The 13132-nt window shown below is 38.3% G+C and overlaps 4 protein-coding genes and 1 non-coding gene across 9 annotated transcripts; 1 reads left to right on the top strand and 4 right to left on the bottom strand.

Moving 5' to 3' along the window:
• Positions 1–806: 806 nt before the first annotated feature.
• On the bottom strand, positions 807–5724 carry LOC126790246 (uncharacterized). 2 transcript variants are annotated; one of them, XM_050516412.1, is made up of 10 exons: positions 5612–5724; positions 4754–4970; positions 4132–4203; positions 3404–3493; positions 2946–2988; positions 2337–2443; positions 1926–2021; positions 1620–1810; positions 1470–1539; positions 807–1388 (listed from the first exon to the last, which is right to left on the bottom strand). In XM_050516412.1, the coding sequence occupies exons 2-10, from the start codon at positions 4934–4936 to the stop codon at positions 1278–1280; spliced, it is 963 nt and encodes a 320-aa protein (XP_050372369.1). In that variant the 5' UTR covers positions 4937–4970; positions 5612–5724; the 3' UTR covers positions 807–1277. The 2 variants fall into 2 exon arrangements, with proteins under 2 accessions (XP_050372369.1, XP_050372370.1); XM_050516413.1 differs by having other exon boundaries at positions 4754–4960; positions 5612–5718.
• A 169-nt stretch (positions 5725–5893) lies between these two features.
• On the bottom strand, positions 5894–7595 carry LOC126790988 (protein-S-isoprenylcysteine O-methyltransferase A). 4 transcript variants are annotated; one of them, XM_050517375.1, is made up of 3 exons: positions 7525–7595; positions 6968–7053; positions 5894–6871 (listed from the first exon to the last, which is right to left on the bottom strand). In XM_050517375.1, exons 2-3 carry the CDS (start codon positions 7047–7049, stop codon positions 6225–6227), a joined length of 729 nt encoding a protein of 242 aa, XP_050373332.1. In that variant the 5' UTR covers positions 7050–7053; positions 7525–7595; the 3' UTR covers positions 5894–6224. The 4 variants fall into 4 exon arrangements, with proteins under 4 accessions (XP_050373332.1, XP_050373331.1, XP_050373334.1 ...); XM_050517374.1 differs by having other exon boundaries at positions 6968–7050; positions 7152–7574; XM_050517377.1 differs by lacking the exon at positions 6968–7053 and having other exon boundaries at positions 5894–6967; positions 7519–7584.
• A 241-nt stretch (positions 7596–7836) lies between these two features.
• LOC126790675 (superoxide dismutase [Fe] 3, chloroplastic) lies at positions 7837–10596 on the bottom strand. Its single transcript, XM_050517007.1, has 8 exons — positions 10443–10596; positions 9957–10046; positions 9683–9874; positions 8984–9155; positions 8630–8703; positions 8516–8542; positions 8389–8412; positions 7837–8301 (listed from the first exon to the last, which is right to left on the bottom strand). The coding sequence occupies exons 1-8, from the start codon at positions 10527–10529 to the stop codon at positions 8176–8178; spliced, it is 792 nt and encodes a 263-aa protein (XP_050372964.1). The 5' UTR covers positions 10530–10596; the 3' UTR covers positions 7837–8175.
• Positions 10597–11797: 1201 nt separating this feature from the next.
• Positions 11798–12910, bottom strand: LOC126791254 (prefoldin subunit 5). Its single transcript, XM_050517676.1, has 2 exons — positions 12483–12910; positions 11798–12146 (listed from the first exon to the last, which is right to left on the bottom strand). Exons 1-2 carry the CDS (start codon positions 12867–12869, stop codon positions 12060–12062), a joined length of 474 nt encoding a protein of 157 aa, XP_050373633.1. The 5' UTR covers positions 12870–12910; the 3' UTR covers positions 11798–12059.
• An 88-nt stretch (positions 12911–12998) lies between these two features.
• TRNAT-UGU (transfer RNA threonine (anticodon UGU)) lies at positions 12999–13070 on the top strand. Its single transcript has one exon. It is a non-coding gene; the product is annotated as a tRNA-Thr (tRNA).
• Positions 13071–13132: the final 62 nt, after the last annotated feature.

Here is a 13132-nt window from a genome sequence, read left to right as displayed (position 1 = left end):
TTAAACTAATGAATTTGGAGTTGTTCCAATTTTCTACTGCGGACCATGACTGACAGCATTTGGCGTCTGACAGATCGACTCATCAATTCGATCATTGAGTAGCCTAATCAAAGAAACTGATGATGGAAATTGGGCCATATTTATCTTATATTATACAATTAATCTTGACGTGCAATCGATCTCCATCTCAAGTCTTCAGTCTTAGCTAAGCTAAAGCCAGAACAACCACAAACAGAAAGGGCCAACATAAAGATTCGATTCCATGCACATAATCCTCTCAGCCTGCCTGGCTACGTACTTTATAATTCTTACCAATACGTACCCGGAAAGTTCTAGTTTCTATATACTATTATTGTTAGTTCAGATTTCTAGCTCAGCTATGTGTATTGGCCTATTGGGAGGAGGCAGATATGGGAGGCCCAGTGGTGTGCTCCCTAGCCGACTGCCGGTGGGCATGGGAACCAACTCAACTGATCGAGATTTGGTCAAGCAAACAGCTTGATGATTTCGATCGGTCCAAGACAGAAGCAGGAATATTTGTGCAACCATCATGATAGATTCCATGCAATTTCAGCTTAATGCATGTCAGTATTATATACATATGATGCAGCCTGAGGCAATGGATGCAGTAGATCCTGGTATTGTTTACGATGTAAGGTCGCCCACAAGACTACTTGAATCTTTTATGCTCCATCAAGCAAGATTGAAATGTCGGCAATTTGGACAACTTTGATCATGGCTCAGATATTCAAGTTTATAACTAAGTGTGAGATCCAGTCATGTACTCGTATTCCAAAATACATTGTAAACTTGGTTCTCTTGTATGCATTTAACCAAAAATAAAAATAAAACCTACTGTGAGGTCGTACAATTGTATTGTTGAGACATTCGAAGTGTGAAAATTTGCATACTGGGGTGCTTTGATCCTATTCTTTAGGTGGTACAGAGCAGTACCAGTCCACTTTTGAATTTTTGATGATGCATCTCAGTTGTTACTCAACTGCAGTGGTAAGTCTGAATTACAAGGTAAAACCCGATACGGTAGGATAAACACAGGAAATTATCAAATTACTTGTTTCTAAGACCAGGCATTCTTGGTTACAAGAAGCTAATTATGCTATGTAATAACAGAAGGATAAACAAAGGGAACGGGGCACTGTCTATGCTGTTGCATAGACTGTCAAGGTGGCTCGCTGGTAGTCTTGAAATAACAATGACCATCTAAATCACCATCATGTGATAAACTCCTCCCCATCGTGTGAACGATGTAGATAATTTTAATTCAACATCATGTGATCAAATCCAACCCCAGCTTGTAGCGAAGGAATCCGGCTCCCTCCAACATTTTGGAGCAACATTTGCAACCATTTCCTGGTTGTTGCATCTTCCTGGGGAAGAGTATGACTGTCAGGATATTTTTCTTAATCTTTCTGAAAGTGAAATGAAGAATGCATAGAGGAATTACTTACAACAAGGAAAGTACTAAAAGTAGCATCTCTTAACATATCTGGAAGGCAACTTCTTAAAGCATCACAAGCTCTGCACAACAAAAGAACAAAGAACAATTTTTTTACGACCCCAAGAGAAAAATTAAAAGACAGGAAAATGAGAGTCCATACCTTGGGTTTTCAGACAATCGAAGATAACATCGAATTATATGTTTCAGTAGCCGTGATGAGGGTTGCTCGGCAAGTGCTGCAACCATGTTCCCTAACACTCGACCAACTGCAAAGAACCGCTCAGCTGTTGTACAAATATAATCCAAGCCCATATCATCCAACAAAATCTTTTGAACGATAAACGTGGCAACCTGCCATAACAAGACCATTCGTCAAACAAGTACTTTTAAACAAGCCCCATGTAAAATGTAAAGGGGCCTAATACACTTAATCAGAACTTGACATAAAATAATCAGGGCACTCAACTGTTTTTGAAAGTTCACTGCCCATTTCCATTGTACGAAGGCACAATGGAATTATTTCTGTTGACAGAAGGAAACTAATAACTTCTGTATCATCAACCTGACAAGAAGAACGGAATAAAGAAGTATAAAAAACATGTTAGGGAGTCATAAGAAGCTTCTGAACAAAAACTAAGTAACAAGTACAGAATACTATATCAGTATCATTATCTGCGTCTCTACATGCCTCCATGAAAGAGGGAGGGACAGAGGGCAATGACATCTCTCGTCTTAGTACAAATTTAACCAGAAGATTAGAGAACAGTTACATGCATTTAAAGACTTAAGCAGTCATCTGGTATGCAACATCAATTCCTAGAACTGGGTGAAAGTTTGCCTAAGGAAATGATGAAGTAGTTATCCAAGAAAATAGTACCTTGACTAAGGCACCGATGACACCTAAACTTGTAAGCCTCAAGTACTCAAATGGTCTTGACTTGCTCGTTGTATTGAGGAAAGGATACAAGTACAAAGGTATATGTGCTGCAACGAAGATAATATTGTATAGTAGGAATATGTTAGTTGATGCGTGTACAAGCATTAGCAATAAGCTGCCAGCCAGAAGTTTTCCTTTTCACTAATAAGCAAACAGAGACAGAACTATTTGAGCATAAGACATATCACGGAAATGCATATTTAAGCACCCATAAAATGGAGACTATATACACTAACATATTGTTTTATATTTGATTCCAGTGATTGAGTACCTACATACTATGTGCAGATATTCCCTAATATGTGCATCTAACACATCTCTATCCATGCTTCATAAAGAAATAAATCAAAATGTGCATAATTAGACGCTTATTTGGTAGGCTGAAAATTTTAAGGAAAGAGGAAGTTCAAGAAGGTAGAGGAATAATCATTCTTTAATTTGTGTGTGTGTGGTTGGGGGGGGGGGATGAATAACAGCCTGTTTCTTGCCATACATATTCCACCACATGACAAGGTAAGAGAACTTGAAACAGATCAAAGGCCAACTTACCATTGAGGAACAGCATCCTTGTATCCGGGTGGGAAGCCACACACTGGTAGCAAATAGAAGATTTGATTAGAGCATTGTTAGTCACAAGAAGTCATGAACAGTATATGACAAAAGCAAAATCGATCTTTAGGGTCTATGACTGCCCAACGGCCATTGCCAGGAAAATAATGCTACTAGCAGATCATCAATCTAATCAAAAGATCATAACTGTTGCTTGATTCCAATTAATATATGACCTCCTTAAATTCATTAATTTGCTCAAGTAGAAAACCAATAATTAATTCCATTGATAAAGGGGGTAAGAAAAAGAAGAAGCTCATCATTGTGATCATTTTCAGGCATAATGAGTGTCTCAATGGTCTCATTGCAATGAATACATACAAAAAAAGCAAGTCTAGAGGAAAAATTATAATAAGAGAAAATAGGAACTTGCAAATAGCAACAGGAAAGAATGGGACCTGAAGAAGAGCAAGAGCATTGCAAACTCGATTTGATTGTGCCGGAGTCAGATTAGGTGGTGATAGAACAGGGTATATTGAAACTATCTCCTGCAAGTATAAATGCATTCCACATTAAGGAGATGCATAAGTACTCATCTATGCACTAATTCCCAAGCTGGTATATACAGAGCACAGAAGCATAAAAGCTTCCAAATGGTATATCTCAGCTATTTCCATATACTAAATAGTAAATAACAACTATGCAAAAGAAGCAGTAGTATTACTAAAATAATATTTTGCCAAAACTATTCCTCACAGTGGTTTGCAAGGACAGACCTTCTTACAGGAATATATGTGGCTATAGACAAGACCACATTCTTTTATAGAGTTCTTCTTTTCAGTTTGCATGCAAGTTATTTCCCATCCAATTTCCCTAGTCCTAAGCATTGACAAATTGAGCATCTGGCTGTGTCCTAGGGTGGATGATCTGGGCTTCTAGCTAGTGCAGACCTATGTAACCATGTTAAAATTCAAAACAAGACATTTTCACTCAAGGGATATGGAGCTATACAAAGATTCCAATCTTGTACAGAGTGAGGAAAAAAAAAATTATAACTATACTAGTATACTAAATGACATACCTGTATTATTGCAGCTAAAGTACCAAACGAATTCCACAACAAAGGAGCCAAATCTTGAAAAAAATCTCTCTTCTAAAAGTAAAAACAGAAAGAAACACAAGTTACCTGTATGAGTGCAGCAATAGTACCAAAAGATTTCCACACGAAAGGAGCCAAATCTTGAAATAACTCCTTGTTCTAAGAAAATAAAAACCAAAGACACAGTTTATATGGCAGCACACCTATGTAGCATATGTTAATTGCAATATGACTGAAGGTAAACCAAGAGTACAAATAAAGAGGGATATGACATGCAATCCATATAAAATAATTGACTAGAATATATCTTAAAATAAATTAATGCAATCATAACCGTAAAACATATATCTGTTGAAAATATGCAAATGCCTTTATCGTAAAACAATTTTCATTCCAAGTAATTTACAAAATCTTATGTCATTGTTTTTTCGGATGACTGACATATGTTATTGCCAGATAATACTACTGACGCATAATATTTGTTTCAAAAGACTCAACGCGGAGTGGTAACTGTGTCGGGACTGGGCCATGTCATTGTTTTGTGTCAGACACTGCCACCATTACTTTTGGTAGTTACCACAATAAACAAACATGGAACAAAGAAAGCATTGACATTGATAAAGATGAACAAAATCCTGAAAAATAAAAACAGACTTGGCACTTCATTGTTAATATAGTAAGTGTAGAACCAAAACTTGATGTAGTTTACCTTGGAAAGTTCAAGTAGCGCATTTTCTCGAAGATCTGGATTACTTAGGTCAAGCACCAAGTGCTCCGCTGAAGCCATTTTCCGATCCTTGTTTGCTTGAGCTCCAGCGATGCCTGGTCCTGAAACGCTTGGGCCTCCATATGGTACATTAATTGAAAGGGACTGGGAACGATTTGCCATCATTAATTGCAAAATATCCTGGCCTCACTGTTTCACACTACACAAGTCAGGTGTTTCAGACATACAAATTACTTTGTAAGTAAGTAACAGAAAGACTAGATAAATGGAAATCCAAACAGCAATCAAATATATAGATTACTATTAAGTTAAGGTACCCATTACCAGAAGAACCCCCAAGTATGAATTACAGTGACTTATGGAACAAAAGTAAAAAGATTCATGTTTGTTTGGCAGCGACAAAAGCAAACCAGCTGCGAATCGAGACACTGATGGGATGGGGTTGATAAATTGTAACCCATTAATCCATTATTAGCTGCTGATGTTTGTTTGTTTCAGCACAATTGTACAAACTGTTTGATATTGAAATCTAGCAACATTAGAGATTCTAACTCACAAAAAGGCGCAAATAAATATGAATACAACTGATGGGTTTGAGATTCCAGAATTGGTTTGACATAATCTGATGGGTTTGTCGAGCATGAGTAAGTGACCTAACAAACATGCATCACAACCACCCAGTACTAAAGAAATTCATATCAAAACACACAAAAAACAAACGAAGGGCAGTTGAGAAGTGAAAAATATAAGATTGGTAATCGGTACGTTATAAGATAATAATGTAAAATAGAGAGAAGCAGACCAAAGTAGAAGGATTGAAGGAAGCAGATCAGTTCTCACCTTAACAAAACGAACGACGGACAACGGAGGAGACCTCTCTCCCCTTTCTGGCTGTTTTTATGTTTTGTTTCTCACTTTCTCTTTCTTTCCTTCTTTTTAATGCTAAGAGTTCGTTTCAATGTGCTACCGGGCTTTTGGTTTGGTCCATTTACAATTTAACCATTATTCTTACTAGGAAAAACCGTTATTTACAGCACTAGAAAGTAGTTGAATTTCTTGGTTGGATAGTGCATAATCTTCAAGAAACCGTACACCATAAAAGACCTTGTTCACTAATTTTAATCCTCTGAATTCAATGTATTCAAGGTAAACCAAAACAGTTTGTGTACGTTGTGAAAAAAAAAATACAGATAAAGATTTGTTCTTCCGGAAGATCCTTGTGAACAAATTGGTATGTTGATCTTCTCATTAACCTTTCAGTTTCGGCAACTGTAATTAAGTTACAATAACAGACTCGCCTTAACTGTCACCAGCACCTTTAACCAGTCAAGTGATTGGCAAGCAACAACTAAGCTGCAGTAGGATAAATGAGTCTTAAGCACTACTCTTGTTCTTGAAGCTTAGATGCCTGGGCAAGAGCATTGCAACTGTGCTCACAGAAGTCCTGAGATCTTCACTTCACAAAAGGCACCCCGGAAGGAACACGCCTACCATATTCCTCATACTGTGAGCCAAAGAACTGCCTCAAGTAGAACTCTTCATACGGAATTCTTTGTTCAAAGAAGCGCCAAACTACCAGTGCAAATGCCATTGTTGAGATGGGATTACAAAGCATTATCTGAGTGCCCACTGACCAGATGAAGAAACCACAGTAACTAGGATGACGAACAACTCTATAAATTCCATTCGTAACCAATACATGATGCTCTGAGGGACGAGTCCTTATCAGATGAGTGAATGACCGACCAGCTGTGATTATTGCCATCTTCCGGATGATTTCCCCTATTACAACCATTGCAAGGCCTGAGTTGCTGACCCACCAAAACTCCTTCACACCAGGGAACAAAACGATTTCAATGACGTACTCCAGCAAGGAAAAGATCATTGCGACCAGGTAGTTCGTGCTGATCAGAAGAGATTTAAGAGTAACATTTTCTTTCCCGTGAATGCTGGCTGCTAAAATGTATTCTGAAACATGAAAAAAGATCATGGCCGCAAACATCTGAGACAATTGTCGGCAGGCCGTGTAAGTGAAGACTTGCTCCATCTTTGTTACAATAGAGCGAATCAAATGTGGGATCTGCTGCAGGGGAGTGAGACCTAAGAGCAATCAATGGTCTCAGTGGAGGACTAGCAACCTATGTTTGGCAAGCAGCAACGCAGAAATAAAGAAAGATCAGGGCTTTGGAACCAGACCTGCAAAGGATGAAACACTATATGAGACTAAAACCGAGAATTGTCTCTCAACATCAATGCAGATATGCTGGAATAAGGACATCCTGCACAGAATAAAATTATTAACTTTAACAATGCTGCTATGCGAAAGCTGTTTCATTGTATCAACAATAAGAACATAAATGCATCGAGTATCAACAATAACCTTGTTGTGAATGCATAGAGGAGTTGGCCACGACAGAGCATCGATTCATGATGTAATCATGCTTGAGGTTGCAAGTTTATGGGTAAGAAATCTTACGACACCAAGTTACATATAGAACTGAAAGCTCTGTAAGCAAACAAGCAAGCAGATATGCTGATTTCTAGTTTCAATCAAACCTCAACTAAATTACAACACATAAACCTCTCATTCGATTTCCAAACAAGTTTGAACTCATACGGTTTCCAGAAAATTGGGTATTGGAATCAAATCTCAAAGGTTTGAAATGTGTTGGTGATAATTGAAGCAAACAGGGGACTGATTTTGGGTTCCAATTCTAGAATAAGATGAACGAAATCGAAAGCTTTACCTGATGATTTTGATGATTAATCACTGGCCGGCTGCTCTGTGTTTGACTACCGTTTATGCGACCCTACTTTTATCAGTTTCATAAAAGTGTTTCCTTCTTTCTGAATTGTTTCTTCTTGAGGCTCTTTTTACTGTTTTTTTTTTTTTTTTCTTTTCTGTGATGCTACAAATTTCAATGGTATTGCAATTTAAATGTTGGCCAACCCAACTTCCTCAAGAAAAGAACATAGAAAAACCGGCAAGAAAGGGAAGGGTGAAGAACAAAGTGCACGCTTTTACAAATAACTAGTGACCGTTCCTTTTCATTGAAAAAAAAATGGAAAAAAAAACAAATTCATTGCTCAACTGATGTTTTACATGCCTATCTTTGTACAACACTAATAGTCCAATACACTGTCCAACTTCCAAAAAATACAACATTGAATCTTGATGCACCATACTAGAATTTTCTACTGTGACCCCAAAATTACACTATTTGTGATGCAGAATTGCAGATCATCAGGGCAACTCAGCACAACAGCACCGCATGCGGATCGGTCCTTTTTCTTGAGCACTAAATCAAATTCTAGCTCAAACTCCCCAAAAAAACTAGCAAAAACTGAGCAGGGGAGCCTCTTGATAATAGTCAGCCGCACTACTTTTTTAATCTTGAAGCATTTTAAGCAACAGGGATACTAGGTTCGCCTAAATTCACAAATGCCTCAGCACGGGCCATGCGCACCATTGCGGCATTCCAAGACACCAGGTGGTTCATAAATGTATCCACATACTTTCCTTTGTCATTCTGTTAACAACAACATACCCACGGATTATTCATACAAATACTCGAGGTTGTGGACAGACACAAGTAAAGCTTATAGTAAACACATACCTTGTAATCCAGATAGTAAGCATGCTGCATATAACCAAGTAAACACATGATCAGCATACTGAAGAGAGAGAGAGAGAGAGAGAGAGAGAGAGAGAGAGAGAGAGAGAGAGAGAAGTCATTAACATACCTCCCACATATCCAAACTGATTATCGGCTGCACAATTAGAGATGACAATCAGTGCTAGTGCTTATATAATATAAAGCCTAAGAAACAGTATTCAGAAACATCTGATATACTTACTATGTCATCCCAGACAAGTGGGCAAATGGCATTTGAAGTTCTAATTATCTTAAGCTGTCTCTCTTCTCTCTTCACTGGGGAGAATGAAACAAGGAAATTAATACGGACAGGAGTTAATTCGCAAACAAAGCAACAAGATGAGTTCCTCAGGAGTGCAAAATAATAACTGTGTTATAGTTGTTATCCATGATATGGATATACACTGATGGTTCTCGCACTTCTATTACAAGAAGAATAGTCTCGACATAATGACTGTTAACTAGACGTATTAAAAGAAAGCTCCAAAATGAAGATTTTTAATTTCATAAGAATTTCCAAGAACAATAACATGAGTTGAGTTGAAAAAGGACTTACAAACAAGCCAAACCCAGCCTGAGCCAAATAGAGTTAGTGCTGCTTCTATAAACTTCTCTCTGAAACTTGTATAGGAACCAAAATCCTTTTCAATCTGCTCAAGTACACCTAGTTTGGGCATGTCCCCCCCTCCAGGTTGCATGGATTCCCAAAAAAAGTCATGATTCCACACCTGCAACGAGAAAATCCAAACACAGATGTAACTACAATTAAAGAAAAGTTTGCCTTTGTGTCTCATATCAACCATGAACTACCAACTAAAATGCAAAAGGATGAGCATCCCTTTCCACAACATGTCTTTGGTTTGAACCTACTAAAACCGATGCCCAAAAGCAGGGACTGAAGTATGAATTTTCCAATATTCAACTAGTATGAAATACCATGAAAAACCTTCAAGATAATAAACCAAAGAAACAAAAAAATTTGAATAAATTAAAGCCAGAATCTAGCATGTTCAGTGTATTGTCCTATTTGGTGGTAGATTCTCCTCCATCAAAATCGAACCCAGCTCCAACCTTGCTCTACTTATACCTCTATCATTTCTGCCATTTCCAAGTAAGGAGTGCAATTCCTGGAAGATATTCTCCAGGTCGCAAGATTATATTTGATTCTAATATCTCCTCTAAATGTATAAAAATCTACAACTGAATGTTTCCTAACATTAACCAGTAATATACAGGTGATAATCTAAGTTAATACCTGAGCTGCGTTGTTAAATTCAGGTAAGGGATTGCCATTATTATATGTTGCTTTGACAAGTTCATCAAAAGTGTAGCCATACAGCTTGTCACTCTTCTCAAGCTGTTTGTTTAAACCTTCCACGTAGTTACGATGATGGCCTCCCCAATGAACCTCCAATGTCCTCCGACTCATATAGGGTTCCAAGGCATCCTAAAATAGAAATAGTGGTTGATAACTCAGGTAAGTTCTTTATAAAATGATAACTCACAAGTTATTATAAGGAGGTACTTACAAGTTTATAAGGTGGCTCCTTCAAGCCATAATAAGCAACAACTTTAGAAGCCCTTCGTGATGGATCAGCCCTTGTATTCTGCTGCTTACACTGATGAGTGATCGAAATCGACAGACACATTACATAACCAATATAAGGTAATCCACAAAGCATATAAATTGCAAAACAGGCTGATACAAGTTCAAAGAAGTAATCAGAGAGTAAAAGATGCATGAAAATGTTATCTGGAATGACAAGGGTCCATATACAATATTAGAGTTTCAACATTCCATAAGCAATCACCTAAAACTAGCTGCCTCATACCAGTGACAACCTAGCTAATCAGAAAACCAATAATAGGAGTATGATGTCGAAATGAACATTGTTGGGTATCTAAAAGTGATAATAGCCAATAGATGTTTACGCAATGAAGCCATAAAGTCACAAAAACACAATTGCAAAGAAGAGAGAGAGAGAGAGAGAGAGAGAGAGAGAGAGAGAGATTACCTGATGAGAAAGCTTGGGAGTTTTAAAACACTGAGAAGAGTGAGTCAATAAAAGATGAGAGCTTGGAGGAGAAGAAGCGGATATCATTGCTGTCCGCCTAGTAGGTCTGTAATCAACAACACAATTGAGGAAGAAGAAAGTAAGAAACCTTGCGGCTTGGGTCCGATTGGGTAAGGTTTTAGTCGAGAGCAAGTAAAATGTCTTTGCTACCCCCCTTAACTAGGTGACACAAGCAACTACGTAGGTTCAAATATAATTTCTCGCAGAAGATAAGTACATGGTCAGCAAATATTGTATCAATATATGCTGTATGCATTCCTTGTTATGCTTACCCACAGTAGTATATTACAACAACGTACGTACTCCACTGGGATTCTACTCTTTCGGTGTCAATGTACGTGCTCGATCTCTTATATTCTCAAGATTTCTATTTGGAGGTACCCTGATTCTTACATGCATAAATCTCATTAACAATAGCGCGCCACAATTCTCTTGATCTGGTTATGTGATTTTCTGCGTACTAACAAATTCGATGCCCTTTACAGAGTTTACTCTAAACATCATTCCAACAAAATATATCATGTCAGCTTCTCTCATTCAATAGAGTTTGTATGAAAAGAGCCCCCCCGTGACGCCTAGCTTGTTTCATAACTTGTTTCAGACAAGTTAGTCAGGGCTACCACTCCGACCAGTGTTTCTGGCTCAATAGCAGATGAAGCCTTTATCATGTAGTCGAAACCTACTCATGAAAGTTGAGAAAATCAACCTGTATTTTCTCTGTGGGAGGACACGAAAACAAGACTATATGTAAAGAGATGAGCGGAGAATATCCCCAGGTACCTCATCTTTCTCACAGAATGCTGCATTGGCACAAAACATAGTAGACTCTGGAATCACCTTCACAAAGCTTCTCATAGAGTCTATGAGAAAATACAAGACTACTGGTAAACCTGGAAATAGTCCGCGCTGGGTTCACGCTGACATTGCAAGGAATAAGGGACACAAGGTTTCCTACTTTGAAAGGCTGTGCCTCAGCCCAATGTTCATCACACAGTAAGACCTGAACCCAAAAATCAGACTCAGAGTACCAAACAAGAATTTTCTGAAATCCTTTTTTTGTTGCTTATGAATATACGAAAGAATATTTCAAGTCTGAAGTGCTGCAGATGGTTTTCATGTAATAATCTCGTAAACAATTTCTATAGATATCATGTGTGAATCAAAAACACAAGGCAATCCGCTGTTTTCAATTTCACTATTTGTATATCTTGGTTGATGATCTGAATAGACTGCTTTTGAAACACACAAGACCACAATGTTTCCTCATAGAAGAGCTACATCATAACAAGTAAAGCTCAACATTTGAAGCTGGAAAAAGAAAATTGTAAATTGTAAGTAGTTTGGCAATGATACGACCACGATACCAGTTTTTACAGTGCAGAAGAGAATCAATCCCGTATCTAAGGAACAAGACCGCAAGAGTCTAAGCACAACTCTAACATGATGTTGGAAATTCTCTTCCAGTAATCAACAAAAGAAGTCTACTCCTAAGTCATTAGTACTTGATCATGATCTTAACTTGGATACCAGAACACAAATCTTACAAGTCCTCGTCTCCTACTGAGCTGCCGGAGCCATCTGCTTCAGCTTAGCTTGCAGGACAAACCCCGCTTCATCAGAAATGCTCTTCTTCTTGGAAGCAACCTGCATAATGATTAATTTCAAAATTTCGTAATCAGAAGAAAGAAGCAACAAGGAAAACAGAGAAGAATACAAGTCAAGTTTGCTTGACAACCAAAGAAATTAGTTTTCTCGTTTTATATGTACTGTTTGGATAAATGGTTGCAGCTGCCAATTGCCATACACATTACCACATAGAAAGGTAATAGCAATGTAGATGAGATATTGAATTGTCATTACTAGTAACAAACACGAAATATATACTAAAAATTGAGATAAAAATGTTAAAGGTAGGTGAAATAGATATTAATAGAGAAGAAGATGAATACAAAAAAAAAAAGAAGAAGAAGAAGATTAAACCTCGACGAGTTGCTCGAAATTGGACTTGAGGAGGTTGATCTTGCGGTGGCAGTAGTCCTTGGCCTGAGGCATGTTCTTCTCGATGAAGTAGCCGGTGCCGACGTCGACGAGGACCTGGTCGGGATCCTGGAGGGTTCCGGGGACGTAGAGAGAGGCGGTAAGAGGGACGAGCATCTTCTTGCCGGAGGGGCGGAGAGAGAGGTCGTGGAGGGCGGAGGAGGCGAGCTCCAGGCGGGTGGTGGCGGTGCGTATGTTGTTGAGAGAATCCTGAAGAAGATTCACTTCCAGATCAGTTTGCTCTTTCACCGCCTTCAATTGCTCCACGCTCAGCTTCTCCATCTCTCCTCTCACGCTCATCGTCGACGTCGGCGGCGGCCCCTTCTCCATCTGATTCCTTCAAATCTTCAATACACTCTTCAGTTCACACTCTTGCTCTTCTTATGAAACCCTTTATATTTTTATAATCGATATAAACCGTTATTAAATTTATTTTTCCACTAAAACTGTTCGTAATTTGCCCCTATAGCTCAGTGGTAGAGCGTCAGTCTTGTAAACTGAAGGTCCGTAGTTCGATCCTGCGTGGGGGCATTTAATTTTTCTTTCCTTTTTCTTTTCCAAAACAAAAAATGAAGCAAAAGAAGTAGTGCAAC

This window comes from Argentina anserina, chromosome 4 (assembly GCF_933775445.1).
Source record: "Argentina anserina chromosome 4, drPotAnse1.1, whole genome shotgun sequence".
Lineage (NCBI taxonomy): Eukaryota > Viridiplantae > Streptophyta > Magnoliopsida > Rosales > Rosaceae > Argentina > Argentina anserina.
Note: the sequence above shows the minus strand (reverse complement) of the source record. Positions and strands in the feature narration are given on the sequence as shown.